Below are 26,916 nucleotides of genomic sequence, written 5' to 3' on the forward strand. Positions count from 1 at the left end.
TTCCTTCCATTTCATTTCATTTCTTAGCGTTTCTCCAAGAAACTTAGAGCAGTGTATATGATTCTTCCCATTCCATGTTGTATCCCCACCACATCCCTGTGAGGAGGTTAGACTGAGAGATATTGGCTCACTTACTGTGCAGCACCCTGCTGATCCAAGTGCAGGATTTGTGCACTGATTCTGTTTGATCCCAATGCCCATCCACGCTGCTAGAGAGTGTGGAGAGGTTCCATGGCTACTAAGAATTGGATCAGTGCTGCTGCAACACTTCCCCATTAGAAATGATGGGGAAATCATTGCAGCAGCATTGGCACAAGTCTTAGTCGCCACAGAGCCCCCTGTACTCACCAGCAGTGAACATAAGAACAGCCCTGCTGGATCAGGCTCAGGGCCCATCCAGTCCAGCATCCTGACCCACCAGATGCCACTGGGAGCCTACAGGCAGGGGTTGAAGGCATGCCCTCTCTCCTGGGCATTCAGAGGCATCCTGCCTCTGGGGCTGGAGGTGGCCCATAGCCCTCTGACTAGTAGCTGTTGATAGATCTCTCCTCCATGAAGTTATTCAAACCCCTCTTAAAGCCATCCAGGTTGTTGGCTGTCACCACATCTTGTGGCAGAGAATTCTGCCACAAGTGTGAATGGGCTTTGGAATCAAACAGAACCAGTATGCGCGCTCCACTCCTGGATCGGTGAGGCAGTGCACAGTAAGTGAGCCGGTATCAGAGGGCTCCCTCCTACCCAGCAGCTGTACTCAGCTGCTGCATGAGATAGAAGAAAAAGCTGGTGCTTAACACACAAGCACTGGCGGGCCTCCAACCTTTGTTTTAACTGATGGATGGTTGGCAAATGGGATTGCGCACAGCTCTCGAATTAGGGTAGGAGGCTTTTCCTACACTAATTATGATTTTGTGAACAGCCCTGCTATATTAATCATATTGTTTGCCCTTTCATTTTTAATATTTTTGTTCTTAAATAGCAGCCACCATGACAAGAATTTCCTGATTGTGACCATGGCATGGGAGACGAGTGATTTAACCTTCACTCCCCTCCCCCCCGCCACAACATGGTCCCAACTATAACGGTCCCCACCCCTACCAAAGCTATACTCTGTACTTTACACTCACTCTACTTCCTTCCTTTTCTATGTGACATTTCACAGTCAGCTTGAAAATCATACCCCTATGGGAAATTCGTTCACTTAAATAGTGGGCCTATAGCAAGCATCGATTTGAAATTGGGCTCTAGTGTATATGGGCACTAGCCAATTATACTGGCTAATTCTACAGACTTGACTTAACCCTTATGTGACATCCTTCCCACGATTCCCTTCTGAGCTCAAAAAGATCATCAAAACACATGCTGAGTATCATGGCTAGAGGATTTGTGCATGTGAAATATTATCTGTGTATATCCTGCCCTTCCTCTGAGGAACTTAGGACAGTGCACATATTTTCTCCTTGCCTGAGTTTATCCCCACATCAGTCCTGTAAGGTAGGTTAGGCTGAAGGGTGGTGATTGGTCCAGGATTGCCCAATGAGTTTGATGTTTGAGTAGGGATCTGAACCCCGCCCTTTCTGATCTAAATCCAGCATGCCAATGGTTACACCTTACCTCCTTGCATTTTCATTGCCACTGTTTCTTGTCTGCACACAAAATGTATGGCAATGGTCTCTTGCTACTCTTGGAGAACATTTTGGGGATATCTCAAAACTTTTATCATGGCAGGGCTAAAATGTAATTAAATACTATGGGAATTCTGGCCTTTAAATTAGGTTTCTGAAGTATACAAGGCTTATTTGATTATAAATTGGTGGGTGGGTGCAGATGACCTGGAAAATGCTTAACTTTGGGCAGTGAGATGGACTTCTGGTGGGGGGAGATGATAAGCCAACATTGACAGGTTCCAATGACACGACTAGTGTCAGCTTATTCCGCCTGAGTTACAGTCCAGAAGCTGACATCTGCAGCCGACTTCAGATCTTGATTACAAATGTCGGCATTCAGACTGTAAGCCAGGTGCAATAAGCTGATATTTCCAGGTTCGGATGACACGACCAATGTAAGCTTATCCCCCCACACCCCTGGAAGTCAGTCTCACTGCCAAACTCAGGTTTGACATTTTCCATGTTGTCTGAACCTGTCCTAAGGATGCACAATCAACCTTTTGCTTGCCACCGCCCCCGCCACAGGTTATTTGCTCTCAAGCATTCAGTTTTAATACTTGAAAAGTACAAATGCCAGTCTTTCATTGGTTGTTACCTAATTCCCCTTTCTCAAGAACAACAACAAAAATCACCTTGGGGAATTTACAAGATGATGCTACCAGTATTCATTTTCCTTGTAGGGAAAATGAATACTGGTAGCGTCATCTTGTAAATTGCTTGTAAAAGGCTGGTTGGGGAAGAAGAAAAATTAATTAGAATTGAAATCATAAAAATTTTTAGGCCATAGAGAGTTTCTACTATTTCAAAATTGAAACATGGGAAATTCTCCCACAATTCTTTGTTATTGTTATTAAGTGTCTTTGAAACAACTTGAAACAATTTACCCTTCCTACATTGCTACACACAGGGATTAAGCATTCCATTCTTTTAGTCTACACTATTTTCCTTCTGCTACTTCCATTGTTTTTAAAAGCATGATGCAAGAACACACTTAGGACCTCAGCACACTTTAAAAATGGAAATGGTAACCAAGATGCTTATTACTGATGATGGGCAAACTCTCCCAGTTTATCTTAAAACTGGACCCCTTCTTCCCAATTTTATATGTAATTGGGGTAGACACTCCTTGAGATAAGTAGTAGAGTAGTTGCATCTAGTCTGGTCCTAAAGCAACAGCACAGGGTAAAGGTTTTTCAATCAGGATTAGAACTAAGATAGGGAACTTGGAAAACAAAATTCCAGTGATGGAAGCCCTTTGTAAAATGTATGAAAATCATGCATCTAGAGCCATACCATCAGTGGCACTTGCATACATCTAGAGAAGAATGGAAACATGAAACAAATAATTTATTAGTGCAACATTCAAATCATCTCAAGTTTTCTTCTGAAAGCATTTCATTATAGAACCACAGTGATTACTGCAAGTCTGCCATATTTAGGAAACAAGCATTCCCATGAGCCAGAAAAATAAACTGATGTCAGTTAATTACCAGTTGTGTGACATATTCAGCTGACTCATGATGGCTGGCAGTGGCTACTTTTCCTTTAGTTTCATTTGTATAATCAAGTGCTTATACAAGACTGGACAATAAGAACCTAAGAACAGCCCTGCTGGATCAGGACCATGGCCGATCTAGTCCACCATCCTGTTTCACACAGTGGCCCACCAGATGCCACTGGAAGCCTACAGGCAGGAGTTGAGGGCATGGCCTCTTGCCTGCTGCTACTCTCCTGCAGCTGGTACTCAGAGGCATCCTGCCTTTGAGGCTGGAGGTGGCCTATAGCCCCCCAACTAGTAGCCATTGATAGGCCTCTCCACCATGAAGTTATCCAAACCCCTCTTAAAGCCATCCAGGTTGTTGGATGTCACCACATCTCGTGGCAGAGAATTCCACAAATTGATTATGTGTTGTGTGAAAAAATACTTCTGTTTTCTGGACCTAAATTTCCTTCAATCAATTTCATGGGATGACCCCTGGTCCAGTGTTACGTGAGAGGGAGAAGAATTTCTCTCTATCCACTTTCTCCACTCCATGCATGATTTTATAGACCTCTATCATGTCTCCCCGCAGTCGTCTTTTTTCTAAACTAAATAGCCCCAGGTGTTGTAGCCTTGCCTCATAAGAAAGGTGCTCTAGGCCCCTGATCATCTTGGTTGCCCTCTTCTGCAAATTTTCCAGTTCTACAATGTCCTTTTTTAGATGTGGTGACCAGAATTGTACACAGTACACCAGGTGTGGCTGCACCATAGTTTTGTATAAGGGCATTATAATATTAGCAGTTTTATTTTCAATCCCCTTCCTAATTATCCCTAGCATGGAATTGGCCTTTTTCACAGCTGCCGCACATTGTGTCAACACTTTCAACGAGCTGTCCACCACGACCCCAAGATCTCTCTCCTGGTCAGTCACTGACAGCTCAGATACTGACAGCTCAGTCACTGACAGCTCAGTATACGTTGATGGGAATCAACGTATACTTGAAGTTGGGGTTTACCATACTTGAACGTATATTTGAAGTGACAATGCATACTTGAAGTGTATCAACGTATACTTGAAGTGACAATGCACTTATTACTTGTGAAAAAAGGTAACTGCATATTTGCATGGAGGCTTGCCTGCATGTTTATTATTTCAAGACACTTTTATATAGAGGATAGCATAATCAATATTAGTCCCAAATGTTGTTGTGAAATATAGATATAAATTATAAGCATGTTAGGTTTCATGAATCAACTTAAAATAGTTTTAATTATTCTGAGAAGGATGAACACTGATATTAAAGCTGAATTTGTCTGCTGTGGATAAAGGTGCGTGTGGGTGGGAAAGGCAAACAGTAGTAGAAGTTCCTATTTTAAGTTCCTATTATTTTAAGTTTTAAGTTCCTATTTTTAAGTTTTAAGTTCCTATTATTTGTAGGTTGGATAACATGAATTATAAATCAGAAGACGAATGCCACTCCTAATGCCACTCCTAAGAGCCCCTGGTGGCGCAGTGGTAAAACTGCCGCCCTGTAACCAGAAGGTTACAAGTTCGATCCTGACCAGGGGCTCAAGGTTGACTCAGCCTTCCATCCTTCCGAGGTCGGTAAAATGAGTACCCAGAATGTTGGGGGCAATATGCTAAATCATTGTAAACCGCTTAGAGAGCTCCGGCTATAAAGCGGTATATAAATGTAAGTGCTATTGCTATTGCTAATGTCAGACAAACTGGGATGGGTTTAGAGGAAGGCAACAAAGATGGTCAGGGGTCTGGAAAGCATATCCAAACAAGAGTGTAAGAAATGAGGACAAGTTGAAGAAACCTTGTGTGTTTTGCTTGGAGGTTTTCCAAATGGCAATTTATTCCTGCCCTGCTATGCTTAAGGTCCGGAGGCATTCATACTATGGAGGGATTCACAGCAATGTCAGTACAGTGTTGTTCATATAGCCAGCGGCATTATGCAGCTTTCCCCCTTGATGATTGGAACTTACTGCATAGTATATGCATCCTTTACAAGTTGTATTTTTGGAGGGTGTTGAAAACAGTTGCATGGGATTAGCAGATCTCTGCCCCAGAGAATGAGCGATCCAGCCAATCCCAGGTGAGTGCTTCTTTGGAGGCATGCGAGTTGCCTTTTTGACTGCTTAACCCTTTAACTGCTTATCCTGGTGGTGGTGGGGAACAAGAAGTAACACTGGCAAGTTAGCAGGCCATTACAGGGGAAGAGAAATCAGATGTTTCCTCTTCTGGTAGTCCTGCCAGCTCTTTGGCCTTGGGGAGTAGTGCCAACTACCCACAGAGTCTCACCTTGCTTCTTTGTAATTCCAAGTCAGTCCAGAATTAACCAGAAATCACCCATGATCTGATTATGGATGAAGGGGCCAATCTGGTATATATCACAGAAACTTGGTTGAGTGAGGCTGGTGGCCCAGTCTGGTCCCAGCTTCTTCCTCCAGGGTACTCTGCTGGGGAGCAGGTGAGGGGACATAGATGGGGATGTGGAGTGGCTGTAGTCTATAAGAATAATATCTCCCTTACCAGGATCCCTGCTGAAGTGTCTGACCATATTGAATATGTCTCCTTAAGGTTGGGGACCAGGGATAGACTGGGACTGCTGTTGGTGTATCTATCACTTTGCTGCCCAAAGAGCCCCTAACTGAGCTGATGGACTTGGTCTTGGGCTTAGTGCTGGAGTCTCACAGGCTTATGGTGGTTGGGGACTTCAGTGTTCACTTTGAGACCAATTTGTCTGGGACGACTCAGGATCCATAGCAGCCATGACAAATATGGACCTATCCCAAGCAGTCTTGGGACAGATGCATGTTGCTGGACATATGCTTAATCTGGCCTTTTACTCCGATCAGGGTGGTATTCTGTGAGTGGGGATGCCTGTGATTTCCCCATTGTCATGGACGGACCAGGATCTGGTTATGTTTGGACTCACAATCATATCCCACTTGGGGCTGGTTAGGGTTAGGGTTTACAATATATTGAGGCACTTCACACAACAGGTGTGAAGCGCCTGAATGCATTATGCGGGGAGAGTGGGCTTAGCCCACTCCCCCCCCCCGCAACCGAGCAGCCACTCGTAGTTGGGCGGCTGGATCAGCCACCCGCATGGCTGCTGGCTCCATCACAGTAGGGATGTGCAAACCGGTTTGAACTTGAACTGGTTCAAATTCAAACCGGGGTGGTTCGATGGTTCGAATTTGAACCAAACCAGCTATCAGGTTCGAGCTGCAGGTTCGAATTTGAACCAAACTGGAGGTGGTTCGATTCAAACCAGTTTGAACTGGTTTGAAACTCCAAAAGTGGGTGGGGTAGTATCTGGCACCCATGAGTACCTACCACCCAAACCCCAAAGCAATCAGACACTCATGATTTTTAATGAATTTTTGAATTTCATTTTTATTTTTCTCTCCTAGGGTATAATGGGACTTGAACCAGCCCATTATTCCTTATTGTGGAGCACTCATGGGTGCCAACAACCACCCAAACCCTGAAGCAATCGGACACCCCTACGATTTTTTATGAATATTTGAAATATTTTTAATTATTTTTCTCATAGGGTATAATGGGACCAGAACCAGCCCATTAGACCCTATTGTGGAGAACCTAGGGGCACAAAAGTGGGGTGGGTGGTAGGCACCCAGAGATGCTACCGCCCACAAAACTCCAAAGCAATCGGACACTCCTCCGATTATTGGTGAATTTTAAAAGTATTTTGGAATTCCTCATAGGGAATAATGAGGATTGCAGCAAATGTATAGCTTCACATTGGGGGCAAAGGGGTGGCCTAGAGCAGATTGCAGCAGGTGGTAGTGCCCAAGGGGGCCCAGGAAGCGATCAGAATTATTTGAAAGGAATTGGGCAAAGGGCTGATTTTTAAGTGATTTTTGAAGTTTATGTGTCTTTAAGGTTAGCAAATGAGAGTGGATTCATGGTTTGTCATTGAAAATCTCATGTGCTACCAAAGAATCTACACTCAGAACACCTCAGAAATAACAAAACCCAGTACCCCATGAGTTAGTGACCCATGGGGGTGGTTGGCACCCTCTATGCACTAGACCACCACTCACTCTGGGCCACCCCAGCACCCCACAAGTGGCTTTAAGGTTTTTCTCCACAGGGAAGAATGGAGATTTCAGCAGCCCCATAGCTGCACTTGGGGGGTGCTGGGGTGGCCTAGAGCGAGGGTGCCAACCACCTCCATGGGTTGCTAACCCATGGGGTACTGGGTTTTGTTGTTTCTGAGGTGTTCTGAGTGTAGATTCTTATGTAGTCTGGAAACTGAAATTGGTACAGAATGCAGCAGCCGGGTTGTTCTCAGGGTCATTTTGAAGAGCCTATATTAAAAGAACTACATTGGCTACCAATAAGTTTCCAGGCAAAATACAAGGTGCTGGTTATAAAGTCCTATATAGCTTAGGCCCAGGGGGCTCTTCACTGTGAGCCCCATCACCCACTGAGATCATCTAGAAATGTTCATCTGCAGTTGCCACCAGCTCATCTGGTAGCTACACAGGGACGGGCCTTCTCTGTTGTCGCCCTGATACTCTGGAATGTACTTCCTGTTGAAATAAAAACCTCCCCATCTCTTATAACTTCTAAAAAGTCTTTAGACACACTTATTCACCCAAGCTTTTTAACTAGACTTGTGGTTTTAAATTGTGTTAAGGTTTTTAATTTCTGTTTTAATTTGTTTTATTTTGCTGTAAAACGTGTACAGATGGAAGTTTGGGGTGGTGTACAAATATAATAAGTAAGTAAATAAGTAAGTAAGTAAATGCCTTCCCATAGAAATACATGTGGTTTGAAAGTGCTGAAATTTGGCTGAAGGGAACTCCTTATTAGTAATTCAATTATTGTCAGAATTTGGGCCTTGCTTTTCTCATGGCCCGGATGGGTTTGGGAAAAGTTTTGAGCATGGTTATACATTGTATGTACACAGCTTTTGTAAAGAGCATCAGTTGTATTTTGAAATTATCTGAAAGAATTCCTGTAAAAGGTGATTGTACCACAATGACATTTTCCTAAAGACTGTTGAGAAACAGTTCAACCACATTTTTCTTACTGGGTCTTAAAGGTGGAGGAGAAGGCCAGAAATCCAATTTGCTTTTGTCATTCAAAGCTTTTTTGAGGAGCCAAGGAGAAATGGATTGTCTAGCATGAATCTTAAAAAACTATTGATACCATATTCATTTATAATCTGAAATATGGTAACATTTAGCTAGCATGTCACAATACCGGGAAAAATGCTTAGCATCTCAGACATTCCCTAGTGATGAATAAAAAGGCAAGGAAATCAATGACTAGAATATCACTTTATTAATGAGGACTAGGGCAAGAATGTTGCAAAGGCAGCCTGTAGCTTACTTGTGAGACAATTTCTGAATGCTCAGATATTTCATTTTTTGCAAAGTCAGATTACAGAGGTGACCAGTAAAGTCTCAAAAAATACATTAAATTTATTAAACATGCCACAAACAAATTGATCCTGTAATGCTCTGCTAAAACAGAGGAAGAAAGGACCCAGTACCCTAGGATCAAATGTCCTTCTGCTAGAGAGATTTCCAACAGTAATCCTTGCCTTTGAAGCAAATCTCAATGGCTTTATAGAAGGTAGAAATAATTTGGAAGACTGTATTTAACAGAAACATACAGTGATTCGCCCAGTTGCAAATCTTTTCCTTTATCTCAGGAAGCTTTTACTCTCAGAGGAGCAGAACCAAGGTGTCAAGCCTGAGCATCATTCAGGGTAGGAACAATAGCATTTTGCCATCCAAGGTAGCTGTGATGAGCTGTAAGTCAAAAGAGAAATAATGTCATTAGTATACCCTTCTTTGCCTGGACTCCTATTTAATTACAAGTGCAACTAGATTGTTGATAGAGATGTGCATGAATTGTATTTTGCAATTCAATTTCATTTTGAATTGAAGTGCAAAATACTCAAATCTATTCATCGAAACAGTGGCCATTGCCGGTTGTTTCAACAAATCAACTTTGTTTGAATGATTTGGCCATAAGTAACAATGGGGAAATTGGATCACCCCACTGTTCCCCATGGGTAGGTCCTAGGAACACCAAAGTGGGTTGGGTGGTAGGGCATGATGGGTGCTACATACCACCCATCCCACAAAAAGAAATGGGTATGTGGGCTATTTTTTTTTTAAGGAACCTTTCCCAAGAACCCCCATAGAATCCAATGGGGACTTTGGGGAAACATTTTGTACAAAATTAAAATCGCCTGCTTGCCCATTTCTTTTGTGAGTTGGGCAGTAGGTAGCACCCAGCCGACTTTAGTTTTCCTAGGACTGACCCATGGGAAACAGTGGGGTGATTCGAGTTGCAACCTTGCCGTCATGGGCATGCTGGAAGACTCCGAGGAGGAGCTGGAGCAGGGGATAGAGGTTACAGCAGAGGAGGGAGGAAAAGGACCAGAAGTTGCAAAGGAGAGTGGGTCCGATGCATGGGAAGTTGAAAATGAGTTAGAAATGGGTGAGGCAGCTCTTGTGTAGGAGGTGCAACTGGTCTCAGCTGTGGAGAGGCGTTGGTCCAAGAGACAGCAAGAGTTAAGGAACTGCATGTGTAGAACAACAGGCAAAGCTGCTGACTCAGGAACTCTTGATTAACAGCATCGGGGGTCAGCCTATTTAAGACGACTGCACCCAGGGCAGATGCAATGGAGGCAGAAAAAAAAGTTTCTTTGCCACCCCCACTGCCAGGGAGTAGTCCCTAAAATGGGCTCTAGCCCGTGTTCGGTCGGATTCATCACAACTCTTCCTCCAGCGTCGCTCCAGACATCGCCCAAGTTGTTTCATCGCCCTAAGCTCCGAGGAAAACCAAGGAGCAGATTGGGCTCCACCAAGCCGGAGAGGGCATTTAGGAGCAACCGTGTCAACAGCCTGGGCTGTCTCTCAATTCCAGAGATCAACTAGGGCCTCAACAGGGTCACCAGTTCTGTACACTGGAAACTCCCTGAGGGCCATCTGAAATCCAAGCAGATCCATACAGTAATCCTCCGGTTATGCTGGCCTTGGGCCAAAATAAACAAATAAACAATAAACAAAGTAAGCCTCCGGGGGCGGACCATCCTAATTGGCCCACCACCCCTGCAGAGGGCAGACAGAGCAGTCAAACTAAACCCCACCAGATGATGATCTGTCCATGACAAGGGAGTTGTCTCAAATTTCCCCACCTCCAGATCATTTATTTCCTGGTCTGCAAAAACCATATCCAGAGTATGTCCTGCCATGTGGGTAGGTCCCGATACCAACTGAGACAGGCCCATGGTTGCCATGAAATCCTGAGCCACACCCACTAGGGGGGGCCTCAGCATGGACACTGAAATCCCCCCAAACCATAAGCTTGGGTGAACCCAAGGCCACCTCCGAGACCACCCCCGCCAGCTCAGGAAGGGAGACTGAAGTGCAGCAGGGTGGTTGGTACACCAGCAGAATCCCCAGCCTATCTCGGAGGCCCACCCTCAAGGACAAACACTCAAAATTCTGAGATTGCCTGACCGGGCACCTGGAAACAGGGAGGGTCTCCCAAAAGATGACTGCAATGCCCCCTCCATGACCCTCGAGGTGAGGCTGTTGCATGATCTGGAAACCTGGAGGACAGAGCTGAGAGAGAGACCAACCCCACCCAGCTCATCCAATCAGGTCTCCGTCACACATACCAGGTCAGCATGCTCATCCACAATCAAATTGTGGATGAGAGATGTTTTAGCATTGACTGACCTGTTATGCAGCAGCAGCACCCTAATCCTCGAGGGAGTGTTCTCAGAGCTCTCTGGGGTCAGAGGGTTGCGAGAAGAGCTGGAAAAAGGAACAGGCCTCAATTGCCTGACTGGTCTCTGGGGTAACCCGGAAAGACCATATTATGCTTGTCTTAAAACAGTTGCCCTGGCTGTCGATATATTTCTGGGTGAAATACAAAGTGCTGGTTATTACCTTTAAAGCTCTGAAGGCTACCTTAGAGAGCGCCTTCTTCAGTATGATCCCCATTGCTCACTGAGGTCATCTGGAGAGGTCCGTCTCCAGTTACCACCAGTACATCTAGTGGCGACTCGGAACTGGGCCTTTTCTGTAGCTATTCCTGGCCTATGGAATGCACTCCTGGCAGATATCCGCAGTTTAGGCTCGCTGTCAGCCTTTAAGCGAGCCCTAAAAACTTACTTGTTTGGCCTGGCCTTCCAAGGTCTTTAAATTGTTTTTAAAAACATTTTAATTAGTTTTAAATGGTTTTTAATTGTTTTTAAATTGTTTTTATATTGTTTTTAGCACTGTGTCTTAAATGGTGTGTATTTAGGTCTTTTTACATTTCTTGTACACCACCCAGAGCCTTTGGATGGGGCAGTTTATATATGTAAAGAACAATACAAAAACCCACCTGAGAGCCCCACGAATGGGGCTAGATTGGGTATTAGGTAACTGAAAGGGCTCCTTGCATGTGTGTCTATTCTCCTTGTAGTTAAAGTGTTTTCTCTAACACCATTCTATTCCTTTAAATGCAGGAACTTCAGGTTGCGGCATCTGTTGCCAAACGGCAGGAGGAGCAAGGAGATGCTAGAGGGCAGAGCGTCCGCTCTATGAAGCAGCCAGCGAGAAATGCGGCCATTCTAGAACTGACACATTTCTGGACTGCTCTGAGCCGATCTCTCTATGGTGGTGGACGGAGCTTGTGCACGAAACCCAGATTATAGCAGCAGCAAACTTCAGATGACACAATGCTGCCTTCTAACCCCAGGTTTCAGCAACAAAACTCACTACAAATGGAGGGTTCAGATTCAGGTTTGGGAGTCATGCTTGGGTGACAAAACCATTGACATGCTTTCGGACAATCACAAACTCAAAGATCTGGCACAATTACCTCTGGTTTGGCATTATGTCCAAACAGGGCCACAGAATGTTCTATTCTACTGGAACTGTTTGCTAGCTTGTGGTCTAATTTGTAGATTGCTGCTTGCATACTAAGGAAGGAACATGTCAACTCCAACATCAGAAGCCATAGCAATGCACTGGCAAATAATGTTATTTTAAATCACTTTTCACATAATGTACTGATGAATCAACTGCTATTTCAAAAAAAGTTACTCCAGAATAGGGTTGTGCGTTTTGTATTTTTTCTGTTTCGATTTGTACCAAGTCCGAATCAACCCCATTTTCTATTTTGTCCAAAATTAAGCCTTCCGAATCACCCTTGTATCCGAATTAATCCGAATCTGAATCCGAATTAATTCAGATTTAAAAATGGGTCACATGGTCAAAATAATGGGTGGGGATTATAGTGCCCAATGAGTGGAAGCTAAGACAAAAATTCCAAAGGAATTGGGCAAACGTCTGATTTTTGGTGAATTTTTGAAGTTTGCACATCTTTCAGATTTTCCCCATAGGGTATGATGGAGGTTTCAGGAAAGGTATAGCTTCACACGGGGTGGGGGGTGGGGGTGGAGTGTGGTTGGTGGTAGTCCAGTTGGTACAAGGAAGCTACCACAATTTTTTCAGAGGAATTTGGCAAAGGGCTGATTTTTTAAAAAAATTACTCAAGTTACGCGGCTTTCGAATTTTCCTCATAGGGTATAATGGAGGTTTCTGCAGTCCCATAACTACACTTGAGGAGCACTGGGGTGGCCCAGAGCAAGTGGCAGTGTAGTGCACATAGGGTGCCAAACACCCACATGGGTTGCCAACCCATGAAGTACAGGGTTTTGTTGTTCTAGAGGTGTTCTGAGAGTAGATTCTCTAGTAGCGTATGAGAGTGGATTCATGGTTTTTCATTATAAATCTCATTTGCTACCAGAGAATCTAAACTCAACACCTCAGAAACAACAAGGCCAGTACCCCAATTGGTTAGCAATCCAGGGGGGTGGTTGGCACCCTCTGTGCACTACACCACCACTCACTTCGGGCCATCCCAGTGCCTCCCAGTTGGAGTTATGGGGCTGCTGAAACCTCCATTATTCCCTAAGGGGGGAAAAAAATCTTAAAGACGCGTAAACCTCAACAGTTCCTAAGAAATCAGTCCTTTGCCCTGTTTAGAATCTGGGTGAACCACCCTTGGGGCACTGCCACACAACCCACTGTTTTGCCCCTGAAGCCCCACATAAACAAGTTGAAAGAGTGAAGAGAATGATGAACAACGACACTTAATTTTTTGGCAGTTATTTGAGAATTTTGCAGTGGGTGTGAACCTGTCCTTGTGGCACTAGCACAGCAGCACAACCCATTTGTGGATTCAAGCAATCTTTCAATAAAAACACTCCCTCCCCATGGAACAGTGACCACAGGTCATTTGAGATAGCAAGACAGAGCAATGAGCCAGCGTGGTGTAGTGGTTAGAGTGCTGGACTAGGACCGGGGAGACCCGAGTTCAAATCCCCTTTAAGCCATGATACTAGCTGGGTGACTCTGGGCCAGTCAGTTCTCTCAACCTAACCTACTTCACAGGGTTGTTGTGAGGAGAAACCTAAGTATGTAGTACACCGCTCTGGGCTCCTTGGAGGAAGAGCAGGATATAAAATGTAAAATAAATAAAATAAAATAAAATAAAACTGCCTTGGTACTATGGAACAGCTTCAAATGTTCATTTAACTGAAGTGGAGTGAGCCGTAGCCCAAACAAATCAGCCTACTGTTCAGAATTGATGAGATTTATCATCACGGCATTTAAGAAAGTGCAAAACCATGGATCATGGTTACAAGAAAGAGAGAAGCAACTAAGATTTCTGGGGATGTCAATAAATTGACAGGGATATTCCCCACCACCCACCTTTTGTCTCCTGTAGTCCCATGTGGATGACCTGTCCCTGCAATGGCAAAAGTTGTGAACCACTGGCTTAGACATCATGTCCCACCAAATTACATTGTGGCCTAAATTACATTAGACTGCTCAACTTGAGCAAAAAAAGTTAGACACCACTATAACTCATAAAAATCAGAAGAAAAACAAAATAGCTCTTCAAAAGACCCCTGAACAAGTCAAGAGATTCTTTCTAAACCTTTGGAAAGAAAAACCTGTGTAATTTCAGAACTTTCCTAACCAGCTTCTCAAAAAACTCCTCCACACAATTTATACCATGGCTTTTAGCAAGAGCTTTGGAATTGCATGGAGCTCCCAAAGATATTTGGGTATTTCTGTCTCAAAATGCTGTCTTCCAAATCTCTTTGCAAGGTCAGTTTGCAGTTCAATCACACTGAATACAACACATACTTAACTAAACCATTCAAGCTTAAAAGCTTTTTGCATATCTTATCTTCTGCTAATCACTCAGTGCCTCAGCTGGAGTGGAGAGAGTCGGAGAAGTCAATTTCAATTGCAATGCTTTTTTGAAGAACAAAGCATTTTGTCCGAAACACAGTCATTTCGATTTGGAAACAAAAATTTCTGTTTTTTAATTCTTGATTTTGTTTTGGTTACAAAACCTCCAACATTGCCATTTTTGGGCACAAAACGTTTTGTACCTGAATAGAAATACACAAGCCTACTCCAGAACCCTTTTAAGAATCATATTGAAAATAAAAGTATTATAGAATTTGAGACTGAAGTCACCATTAAGCAATTTTTGGTATTTCAGACAGCTGTGGAGTTAATTTATGCAGAAAAATGCTTCACATGCAGAATAAGTGTAAGTGTAAGTGTGTGTGTGTGTGTGTGTGTGTGTGTGTGTGTGTAATCCCACAGTTTGCAACTGCCTTCCAAATAGAGCTTTTTTCCAGCTATGCATTCCATTGTCAATGTATATGACAAGTCAGTGGCTGGGCATTTAGCCCCAGCCTTAATAGATCTTAAAAGAATGAGACTAGTTTACAGAACTCCCCAGTGAAACTACATTTTGCAGAACCACATGAAAAACATAATACATTTGTATCCGTTACCACAGATCGACAAAATAAAATAAAATAAAATAATTATTCCAGCTGCATATGTAAACCATTCCTTGTGATTCATGAAGGGTCATAAATAATTTTTAATTGAAGCATTGTTTATTTTTTAATCTTTTGCTGGCAGCTGTAGGATTGTTGAGGGCTCACTGGACAGCAGGAGTCTCCTCTCCTTGCATAACTGGAATCAGATCTGGCAGGGATCTTCTTGTTTCATTTAAGAGTATCAATTCACTATTTATTGCATTTGTATCCCATCCTTCTTTGAAGGAATTTGGAGCAGTATAGATGAGCTCTTGCTTTCCTTTTATCTCAACAAAAAACTACAATAGATTTGACGAAGAGATAATGACTAGTGGAAAGCAACCCAATGAGGTTGGCTGATGGCAGATTTGAATCTTGGTCTCTCTCAAGTCCAAATGCAAATTATCACATCTGGTTCTTAAATACTCTGCCAAGATACATCTACAGTACTGTTATCTGTACTGAAATTGATGAAGTGGAGGTCACAAGAAATAGAAAACAGGAGCTCAGTCTTTCCATTTGAAGACTAGTCTAGTCAGGTTATGGACAATAAAACAGAAGTGTACATAATGCTACTAATACTGTGTAGCCTTGACTGCTTCAGTTAACTCATAGATATACACATGGTTCCGCTTTTTGTGAATGGTTTAAGTGGGCCAACTCTTAAAGTCTTTTTTGAACAATGAATACTTTTGAAGCCAAATGGCTTTTGTATGAATAACTTTTGAGACACTCAAAACTAAAAAGCGCTTACAGATTTGACGCAAGTTAATTTCACAATAGACATCAATTTATGGTGGGAAATCTATGTCATAACTGGGAACAAGAAAGCAAGGAAGTCGTAAGATTGGACACTTATTTGGATGGGTCAGGACTGTAAGCACTGTCACTGTGAAATTGAATATTCACCTCAATTCTGCTCTCCTCTTTTCCTTTGGGGGTGAATTTCAAAGGCATCTCTGTCTGAACTGATTGTTTTCTATTGGTGTTTTACTGACATGTTCAGAATTCTTGTTTAAATTCCAATAATTTAATCGGTCCATACAGATGAACTCAAATATAATAATAATAATAATAATAATAATAATAATAATAATAATACCCCCAGTGAAATGCCCAATGGAAGCAAGATCAAGAACCTGGAAAAGAAAGAACCTTACAAATACTTGGGCATTCTCCAGGCTGATAACATCGCACACACCGAAGTTAAAAGAAAAATTGGAAGTGAATACATCAGGAGAGTTAGAAAAATCCTCAAGTCCAAACTCAATGGCGGGAACACCATACAAGCCATAAACACCTGGGCTATACCTGTTATACGATACACTGCAGGAATAATAGACTGGACCCAGGCAGAGCTAGAGACGCTAGATCGTAAGACCAGGAAAATCATGACCATCAATCATGCTCTGCACCCCCGCAGTGATGTCGATAGGCTATACCTCCCTCGCAGCTCAAGTGGAAGAGGAATGCTGCAAGTCCAATAAACAGAAGAGGAGGAGAAAAGAGGCCTTGAAGAATATATCAAGGACAGTAAAGAAGATGCACTTCAAATGGTCAATAATGTGAAACTATTCAACACCAATGAAAGAAAGCAGGCCTACAAGAAAGAACAAGTCAAGAACCGAGCAGAAAAATGGAAAAATAAGCCCCTGCATGGTCAATATTTGCACAATATAAGTGGAAAATCAGACATCACCAAGACCTGGCAATGGCTTAAGAGTGGTTACTTGAAGAAATAAACAGAGGGTTTAATACTGGCTGCGCAAGAACAGACACTAAGAACAAATGCAATAAGAGCCAAAGTCGAAAAATCCACCACAAACAGCAAGTGCCGCCTTTGTAAAGAAGCAGATGAAACCATGGACCACCTAATCAGCTGTTGTAAAAAGATTGCACAGACTGGCTACAAACAAAGGCATGACAAGGTAGTGGGGATGATACACTGGAACATCTGCAAAAAATACAAGCTACCTGTAGCCAAAAATTGGTGGGACCATAAAATTGAAAAAGTGGTAGAAAATGAAGATGTAAAAATATTATGGGACTTGCGACTACAAACAGACAAACATCTGCCACACAATACACCAGATATAACTGTAGTCGAGAAGAAATAAAAACAAGTCAAAATAATTGACATAGCAATACCAGGGGATAGCAGAATAGAAGAAAAAGAAATAGAAAAAATCACCAAATACAAAGATCTACAAATTGAAATTGAAAGGCTGTGGCAGAAGAAGACCCAAATAATCCCAGTGGTAATTGGCGCCCTGGGTGCAGTTCCAAAAGACCTTAAAGAGCACCTCAACACCATAGGGGCCACAGAAATCACCATCAACCAATTACAAAAAGCAGCTTTACTGGGAACAGCCTATATTCTGCGATGATACCTATAACAATTGACAATAACATTCTGGCATCCCAGGTCCTTGGGAAGGACTTGATGTCTGGATAAAACAAACCAGTCAATAACACCTGTCTGACTGTGTAAACAAGAAATAATAATAATACCCCCAGTGAGACACTACCTTGGCGTAGTTGTGGGGCTTGTGTGCTCTGAGGAAAGGTGAGAGCTATGCCAGAGGTCCAACCATACTGGACAGGTCTCACCAGAGGAGCCAGACAAAGAGTGCCTCTCCCATCAACATTCTGGTGAGACGTAAATTTAATAAATCTATACCGGATCGGTCGTTCCCTGGGTCAACAAGGACCGCGCCAGGTGCTATAGTCCCTGGACATCTGGTGGCAAGTGGGCAACAGGACTCAGGATCTTCAGTTGAGCAACCAGGGCTGGAGACTGCAAGGTTACTGGAAGAAACATCGCTTAACCGAAAAAAATATATGAAAAATGCCAACAAGGAAATAATGAGCTGCTCTTTCAAGTCTAGTCCAACTAGAAGAGGTTATTTTAAAAGAATGTACCAAATTTGGAAAGAGAAGCATCCAGATACAGAAATAACAGAACAAAGGCTAGCAGACCAGAGAAGATTCATAATAAGAAATAAAGTATTCATAGGAGTTGAGCTGGAAGAACTGCAAAGAGCAACACAAGCTCAAGATATGGAAGAAGAATTACCACCAACTGAAGAAGTTGCTCAGGCACAGGTGGTGGAGCTGTTGGAAATGGAGGATGCCACTGTTACTGAACTGTTTCAAAATCAAAACCAGGCAACCGCCCCTTTGCCTTCACCTTAAAAACCCGAATGCCGTTTAACAGAAAAGCAACAAGAACTAAAGCAAAAAATAACTGAGCACATGAACCAAACAACCACCAAGGTTCGACTTACAGCTCTAAAAACAGTTGCCAAAAAACAATTCTCTCAGGCATTAAAAGATGTCAATGCTGCACTTGCAGAAATAACAACCAATAATTTGCAAGAAACAAACAAACTAATGTACAGTGCAGCAACAACAACAACACAAGAGCTCGGATATAAGATCAGTGGACCTGTAAAAAAAAGAAAGCAGTACATCACCTAAATGGAAGATTAGATTAGAAAATAAAATCGCCAGGCTTAGATCAGATGTTAGTAAATTGAAAGATATGAAAGACAAGAAGCTGAAGAATGAAAACACCAAAGAGTATCTGATCCAAAAATACCACCTAGATTCAAGGAAAATTAGAGAAGTCCTGGAAATAATAAAGCAGCAAATAACAGCAGTGTCAATGAAGATTAGCAGGTATGAAGCCAGAATTATACAACACAGGCAGAATCTCCAATTCCAGTCGAATCAGAGACGTTTCTACCAAAGTATAGAAGGAGAAACTGCAAGAAACCTAGAAACACCAAATAAAGAAGAAACAGTGCAATTCTGGGGGAAATTATGGGACAATCCAATAGATTATAATAAAAAAGCAGGCTGGATGAAAGAGGTAGAAAAATGTAACCAACAAATGCAAGATCTAATAATAACACCAGAATTAAAAAGTGAAAGAGCAAAGAAAATTAAAAATTGGACTGCGCCAGGTGACGATGAACTGCATGGCTTTTGGCTTAAACACCTAACAAGCCTTCATAAACAACTATCAAAACAGTTCAATCACATTTTGCAAGGAGGTGATATTGAACAATGGCTAACATCTGGGAAAACTCATCTCATAATGAAAGACCCAGCAAAAGGTGCAGTTCCAAGTAATTATAGACCGATAACCTGCCTGCAAACCATGTTCAAATTATTAACTTGAATAATAGCAGATGAAGTGATGCAACACTTATTAACTAACTAACAGCTCCCAGTTGAACAGAAAGGAAATTGCCCGAACACCAGAGGCACAAAAGGCCAGCTGCTGATTGACAAAATGATTTTAGAAAACTGCAAGAGAAGAAAAACCAATCTAAGTGTTGCATGGATTGACTACAAGAAAGCCTTCGATTCATTGCCTCACACATGGATACTAAAATGTTTAGAAACAACTGGTGTCAGCAAAAACATTCAGATATTTATTTAAAAAGCAATGAGCATGTGGAGTACACAGTTAACAATCAGTGGCGAGACACTTGGACAGGTTAGCATTAGAAGAGGCATTATCCTAGGGGACTCAGTATCCCCTCTGTTGTTTGTAATCGCCATGACCCCACTTTCACAAATACTAAACAAAACAGGCCTCGGATACCAAACATCTAAAACATCAAGTAAAATCAACCATCTGCTGTACATGGACGATCTGAAGTTGTATGGAAAGTCCCAGTCAGAAATGGAATCACTGCTAAACACTGTCCGTATATTCAGCAGCGATATAGCAATGGAGTTTGGACTAGACAAGTGTGCTGCATTAATAATGAACAGAGGAAAAATAACAAAAACAGAAGGAATAGAACAGCCCAATGGAAGCAAGATCAAGAACCTGGAAGAGAAAGAACATTACAAATACTTGGGCATTCTCCAGGCTGATAACATCGCACACACCGAAGTTAAAAGAAAAATTGGAAGTGAATACATCAGGAGAGTTAGAAAAATCCTCAAGTCCAAACTCAATGGCGGGAACACCATACAAGCCATAAACACCTGGGCTTTACCTGTTATCAGATAAACTGCAGGAATAATGGACTGGACCCAGGCAGAGCTAGAGACGCTGGATCGTAAGACCAGGAAAATCATGACCATCAATCATGCTCTGCACCCCCGCAGTGATGTCGATAGGCTATACCTCCCTCGCAGCTCAAGTGGAAGAGGAATGCTGCAAGTCCAACAAACAGCAGAGGAGGAGAAAAGAGGCCTTGAAGAATATATCAAGGACAGTAAAGAAGATGCACTTCAAATGGTCAATAATGTGAAACTATTCAACACCAATGAAAGAAAGCAGGCCTACAAAAAAGAACAAGTCAAGAACCGAGCAGAAAAATGGAAAAATAAGCCCCTGCATGGTCAATATTTGCACAATATAAGTGGAAAGTCAGACATCACCAAGACCTGGCAATGGCTTAAGAATGGTTACTTGAAGAAATAAACAGAGGGTTTAATACTGGCTGCGCAAGAACAGGCACTAAGGACAAATGCAATAAGAGCCAAAGTCGAAAAATCCACCACAAACAGCAAGTGCCGCCTTTGTAAAGAAGCAGATGAAACCGTGGACCACCTAATCGGCTGTTGTAAAAAGATTGCACAGACTGACTACAAACAAAGGCATGACAAGGTAGCAGGGATGATACACTGGAACATCTGCAAAAAATACAAGCTACCTGTAGCCAAAAATTGGTGGGACCATAAAATTGAAAAAAGTGGTAGTAAATGAAGATGTAAAAATATTATGGGACTTGCCACTACAAACAGACAAACATCTGCCACACAATACACCAGATATAACTGTAGTTGAGAAGAAAGAAAAAGAAGTTAAAATAATCGACATAGCAATACCAGGGGATAGCAGAATAGAAGAAAAAGAAATAGAAAAAATCACCAAATACAAAGATCTACAAATTGAAATTGAAAGGCTGTGGCAGAAAAAGACCCAAATAATCCCAGTGGTAATTGGCGCCCTGGGTGCAGTTCCAAAAGACCTTGAAGAGCACCTCAACACCATAGCGGCCACAGAAATCACCATCAGCCAATTACAAAAAGCAGCTTTACTGGGAACAGCCTATATTCTGCGATGATACCTATAACAATTGACAATAAAATTCAGCCATCCCAGGTCCTTGGGAAGGACTCGATGTCTGGATAAAACAAACTAGTCAATAGCACCTGTCTGACTGTGTAAACAAGAAATAATAATAATAGAGCTAGAGATGCTAGATCAGTAAGACCAGGAAAATCATGACCATCAATCATGCTCTGCACCCCCGCAGTGATGTCGATAGGCTATACCTCCCTCGCGGCTCAGGTGGAAGAGGAATGCTGCAAGTCCATCAATCAGTGGAGGAGGAGAAAAGAGGCCTTGAAGAATATATAAAGGACAGTGAAGAAGATGCACTTCAAATGTTCAATAACGAGAAACTATTCAACACCAATGAAACAAAGCAGGCCTACAAGAAAGAACAAGTCAAGAAACGAGAACAAAAATGGAAAAATAAGCCACAGCATGGTCAATATTTGCACAATATAAGTGGAAAATCAGACATCACCAAGACCTGGCAATGGCTTAAGAATGGCAACTTGAAGAAAGAAACAGAGGGTTTAATACTGGCTACACAAGAACAGGCACTAAGGACAAATGCAAGGTCCCCAACTAGAACTGCTCAAACCCAGTCTCCTTTTAGTACAATCAGGGATTCGGGAGAATTCTTGTTGGATTTCAGAGTCCAAGATTCTTTGTTTCAGGATTAGCCTGTCCTGGTCGTGACTTAACAGGACCAGGTAGTCCACAGACAGACCCAAGGACACAATTTTGTCCTGAATAGCCTGGGCCCAAGTGGGCTGGAATACATCAGCCATGATAAGAGAAATCCATCCCCGGGGGGGAAATCTAACTTTTAGCCAATAGGTCAAAATGGACAACCAGGCCCAGACCTTGATCTTCAGAACACCCAACTCAAATCTGAATAATACATTGGGGACGCATCTAGGTACTCTAAGTAGAGCCCTAAGGAAGTCATTTTGAACCACATCCATAGACATGTATGAAGGAAAACGACCAAGTTGTGCCCCATATGAAAGCTGGCTCCTAACTTTGGCGCAAATAATTCCAAGGCGGACGAAATGATCTCACCTCCTTTAGAATAGAAAAATATCTGGATAGCCAGATAACTTCTCTGTGCCATAAGAATAACTTGATCTATATGTGCCTTCCATGAACCCCTTGCTTGCAGGGTCACACCTAGATATTTATATGTATAGACCTGTTCTAATTGTTGTTCCTCAATCGACCATCTTAACTGCCTAGGTCTCCTTGCAAAAATCATGACTTTGGATTTTTAGTAATTGATCAAAAGATGATTGGCTATACAGTAGAGGGCCAATCTTTTCAATGCTTGCCTCAGGCCCACCGGAGTCCTAGCTAAAATAGCAGCATCGTCTGCATAAAGAAGTGGAATGCACACACCTGCTGCAGATGGCGAATGTAGGCTGGAATCGTTAAACAAGGGGCCAAGTCATTGAGATATAAATTAAAAAGCGAAGGGGCAAGGATACATCCTTGCCTCACTCCTTTACAGGTAGGTATAGGTTGTGAAAGCTCGCCTTTAGGATGACATCTAACCCTGATGTTTGAGACTGCATGAAGCTGTTGCATTTAAAAAAGAAGCCGCTTGTCGATGTTTGTTTGGGCTAGCTTCTTCCAAAGCAATCCTCTAGATATAGAGTCGAATGCTGATTTAAAATTAAAAAAAACTTGCTCAGGCATTAAAAGATGTCAATGCTGCACTTGCAGAAATAACAACCAACAATTTGCAAGAAACAAACCAACTAATGTACAGTGCAGCAACAATAATCCCCTGCAAAGAGGCACCTTTTACCATGGTGATTCTCTTTATTTAGCAAGGGGAGAGTAACTGGCCCTATCCATGCCCAGCACAGTACTTCCAGTGACTGTTGCTGGTGTCTATCTTATGTTTCTTTTAGATTGTGAGCTCTTTGGGGAAAGGGATCCATCTTATTTATTTATTATTTCTCTATGTAAACCGCCCTGAGCCATTTTTGGAAGGGCGGTATAAAAATTGAATTATTATTAATAATAATAATAATAATAATAATAACAACAATGCAAGAGCTCGGATATAAGATCAGTGGAGCTGTACAAAAAGAAAGTAGTACATCACCTAAATGGACGATTAGATTAGAAAATAAAATCGCCAGGCTTAGATCAGATGCTAGTAAACTGAAATATGAAATATAAGATGCTGTATTCTTATGAAATATGAAAGACAAGAAGCTGAAGAATGAAAACACCAAATAGTATCTGATCCAAAAATACCACCTAGATTCAAGGAAAATTAGAGAAGTCCTGGAAATAATAAAGCAGCAAATAGCAGTGTCGAAGATTAGCAGATACGAAGCCAGAACTACACAACACAGGCAGAATCTCCAATTCCAGTCAAATCAGAGACGTTTCTACCAAAGCATAGAAGGAGAAACTGCAAGAAACGTAGAAACACCAAATAAAGAAGAAACCGTGCAATTCTGAAGTAGATGAAACAGTGGACCACCTAATCAGTTGTTGTAAAAAAATCACACAGACTGACTACAAACAAAGGCATGACAAGGTAGCAGGGATGATACACTGGAACATCTGCAAAAAATACAAGCTACCTGTAGCCAAACATTGGTGGGACCATAAAATGAAAAAGTGGGAGAAAATGAAGATGTAAAAATATTATGGGACTTGCGACTACAAACAGACAAACATCTGCCACACAATACAGCAGATATAACTGTAGTCGAGAAGAAAGAAAAACAAGTCAAAATAATCGACATAGCAATACCAGGGGATTGCAGAATAGAAGAAAAAGAAACAGAAAAAATCACCAAATACAAAGATCTACAAATTGAAATTGAAAGGCTGTGGCAGAAAAAAGACCAAAATAAGTGGTAATTGGCACCCTAGGTGCAATTCCAAAACAACTTGAAGAGCACCTCAACACCATAGGGGCCACAGAAATCACCACCAGCCTATATTTTGCGACGATATCTATAATAACCAACAGTATTGATGATAAAATTCAGCCATCCCAGGTCCTTGGGAAGGACTCGATGTCTGGATAAAACAAACCAGTCAATAACACCTGTCTGACTGTGTAAACAAGAAATAACAATAAACAAGAAGAAGAAGAAGAAGAAAGGAGGAACTTTTCAGATGTAGGCTCTCTTATCAATAGCAGGGGTAGAGCAACTGTCCCTATCAGAGTTGGAGCTGTAGTAGGGAGCATGGGTTCCAAGAGTCCATGCTATCCTGCCTCTGGGTCCGCCTTGCTTGCCTGTTCTCCCTGTGGAGACCATGAGTGCTGCTCTTAGGGTGGGCAGTGAGAATGAGAAACGATACCTTTAACAGACTGTTCACCTCGCTGCTGCGGGCACCCGATAGTCTCCGGGAAGCACAGTGGTTGACTCAGCAGCCTGTGAGGAGGCTGCTCTGCCTTCACCACTCAGCTCGCCTTTGCTGGCTGCTGGGTCAGCTGCCATGCTTCCTGGTGACTGCTGCGTTCTCATGGCAGCAAGGTGGGCTGCTGTTTCCCACCTTCACCACCCCCCTGGAGCAGCATCCCCGTTCCCCAGTAGTGTGCTCCTGCAGCCTACTGTCACTTCTTGCCCATCCTCAATGGCATACCATGCAGCTAGTAAGAACATGCCATAGCTTGGGAGGCCACCACCATCACAACCACCACCATCAGGAGAGGTAGGGAGCAAGTCGGCGAAAAGAACCAGGCCACCTATGCCCCCCTACACTATAGGTCCCTATTCAGCTCAGCACAGTATCTCTACAGTGGCTGTCACTTATGTTGTCTTTGTGTGTGTGGGGGGGAGGGGTTAGGTAGTTGCGCCTTTGGGGTAAGAAGCCATTCTCATTCCTTTTGCTATGTAAACCATTCTGATAACTTTTTGTTGTTGAAAAGTGGTTATGTAAATATTTTAATAATAAATAGTGTCTTTATGGCTTACATATATTTACTAATTGTATAATTCAAAATTTGAATTATAATTGTGAAAACAACTGCTTTTCTTCAGAATAAATTAATGAATTAAAAATGCATTGCTTCTGTTTGCTGTCTACTTGAACAGAAGTGATACATTTACAACTTTCCATTGTTTTAATAATTTATCTTAAATTATAGTATTCGTTTATAATGGGGAATATAATCAACAGTGTTTTCATCTGAAATTGCACGTAGCAGAGTCCACAATAATTTAAAGTTTTGAACTTTACTTCAGGCAAAAAAAGTAAATGAGTTTTCAGATTTCTTGGTGATTTTTTAAAAAAAACGAAGACCTAGGCTTCACATTGGAAGCACTGGATCATTTAGGTACTGGAGTGACCATTATGTATGATTTTCATTATAGTATAGTGCCCTCTGCTGAAAATCCATTCTGATCTGAGGTATTAGTGGATGTGCAGATACACTTTGAAAAGTCAAAGGAGAGCATGGCATGGTAGTAGGCAAAGGATTTTCTTATCCTCTCCTCTCCTCCCTGCACAAAAACTGAACATCAGAATGACCTATGTGCACATCGCTGTTGCTTTGCCTAAGCAAAAAGGCGAGGTCGGAAAAGTCTTCTTTCTCAGTTTTGATCTTAACAATGGTTCTTTTGGAGATTTTCTTAATGGTTCATTTTCTTCCTCTTTATGTTATTTGTTTATGTTGTTTTCTGTTCCTCAGGATTTCTCAGTCCTTTTCTGTTTTCCTTATATATTCTTGCTCCTGATTTTCTTGGTTCTTTATCTGGTTTGTTGTATCACTTTTATGCAGGTGATATTTTTCTGGTCCATCACTCTCTCTTAAAAATGTGTTTGTTTGATGTCTAGCCATAAATTGAAAATGTCTAGCCCTTGACTGAAAATCAAGATGCTGAATGCTGAAGCCTTATTGTTCAGTTTATATCTCACTATCTTCAAGTGGTTTTGTAGTATACTCTGTACATGCTGTACAGTCTGCAGTCTTGGAGTGATTTTTTGACCGTTCTCTTTCTTTTTCCCCTCAAATCTCTCAGTTTTTCCTTCTCAATATTTCCAAGATCCATCCATTTAAAATGTCACTTCTGCACACTTAGTGGATTTCTTATTATTTCTTGCACTAATTATTCCTGCTTTTTCAACTTTTAACACAGCATTTGCATGAATTCTTCTGTACACTTAGTTTTTCTTTCCTCTCATTTTAACAGTCCTCTCTATTTCTTGTTTCTTTGCATTGGCTCCCTTTTCTTTTTCAGAGTAGGTTGAAGATTTCTTAACTTGTTTTTATATGTCTTTGTCGCCTTTGCTGTGTCTTATTGCTGCTCTCTGTTCATATTCCTCCTTGGTCTCTTCAGATACTCTTCCATTTATGCCCTTTTTGGTTTTGTTCTTTTTTCTATAGCTGCTCCTTATCCATTATTGATAAGATGGATTCTTTTTTATTTAAGACACTTAATACATACCCTTTCCTTTATACTTGTTTTGTTTCTTAATTGGCATTTGACATTTTATTTTTCTTCCCTCCTGATTTCCGTACCTTGTGTTTTGCATGGGCTAGCTTGTAATTCTGTGGGTAGGATCATGTCTCTTTAATGACACTTAGTATAGAGAGAGACATGGTATAAATAATGCATTGTGATCCTTGAGTGAATTGGCAACTTGTGGGAGAGATGGCAACCCTCAGATTGAGCCTACAGGCCACCAGTTACCAAACCCTAGTATAATCTATTTATTGGTCTTCAGCTGGTGGGCTTTGACCTCAAGGGATCATACCCCAAACGTAGGTTGGTCATACTAAGTCAGTAGCATAATTTGCCT

The 26,916-nt window shown here is 42.0% G+C and overlaps 1 protein-coding gene across 8 annotated transcripts in view; it reads right to left on the bottom strand.

Moving 5' to 3' along the window:
• Positions 1–8,454: 8,454 nt before the first annotated feature.
• WDR27 (WD repeat domain 27) overlaps positions 8,455–26,916 on the bottom strand; it is a 169,097-nt gene continuing 150,635 nt past the window's right edge. For 7 of the 8 annotated variants that reach the window (XM_053297383.1, XM_053297418.1, XM_053297441.1 and 4 more), the window contains one exon: positions 8,455–8,946. In XM_053297383.1, the coding sequence (XP_053153358.1) occupies positions 8,899–8,946 (48 nt within the window). In that variant the 3' untranslated portion in view covers positions 8,455–8,898. The remainder of the gene's footprint in view (positions 8,947–26,916) is intronic. The other variant, XR_008316483.1, reaches the window with a different exon arrangement.

Source organism: Hemicordylus capensis, chromosome 1 (genome assembly GCF_027244095.1).
Source record: "Hemicordylus capensis ecotype Gifberg chromosome 1, rHemCap1.1.pri, whole genome shotgun sequence".
Classification (NCBI taxonomy): Eukaryota; Metazoa; Chordata; class Lepidosauria; order Squamata; family Cordylidae; genus Hemicordylus; species Hemicordylus capensis.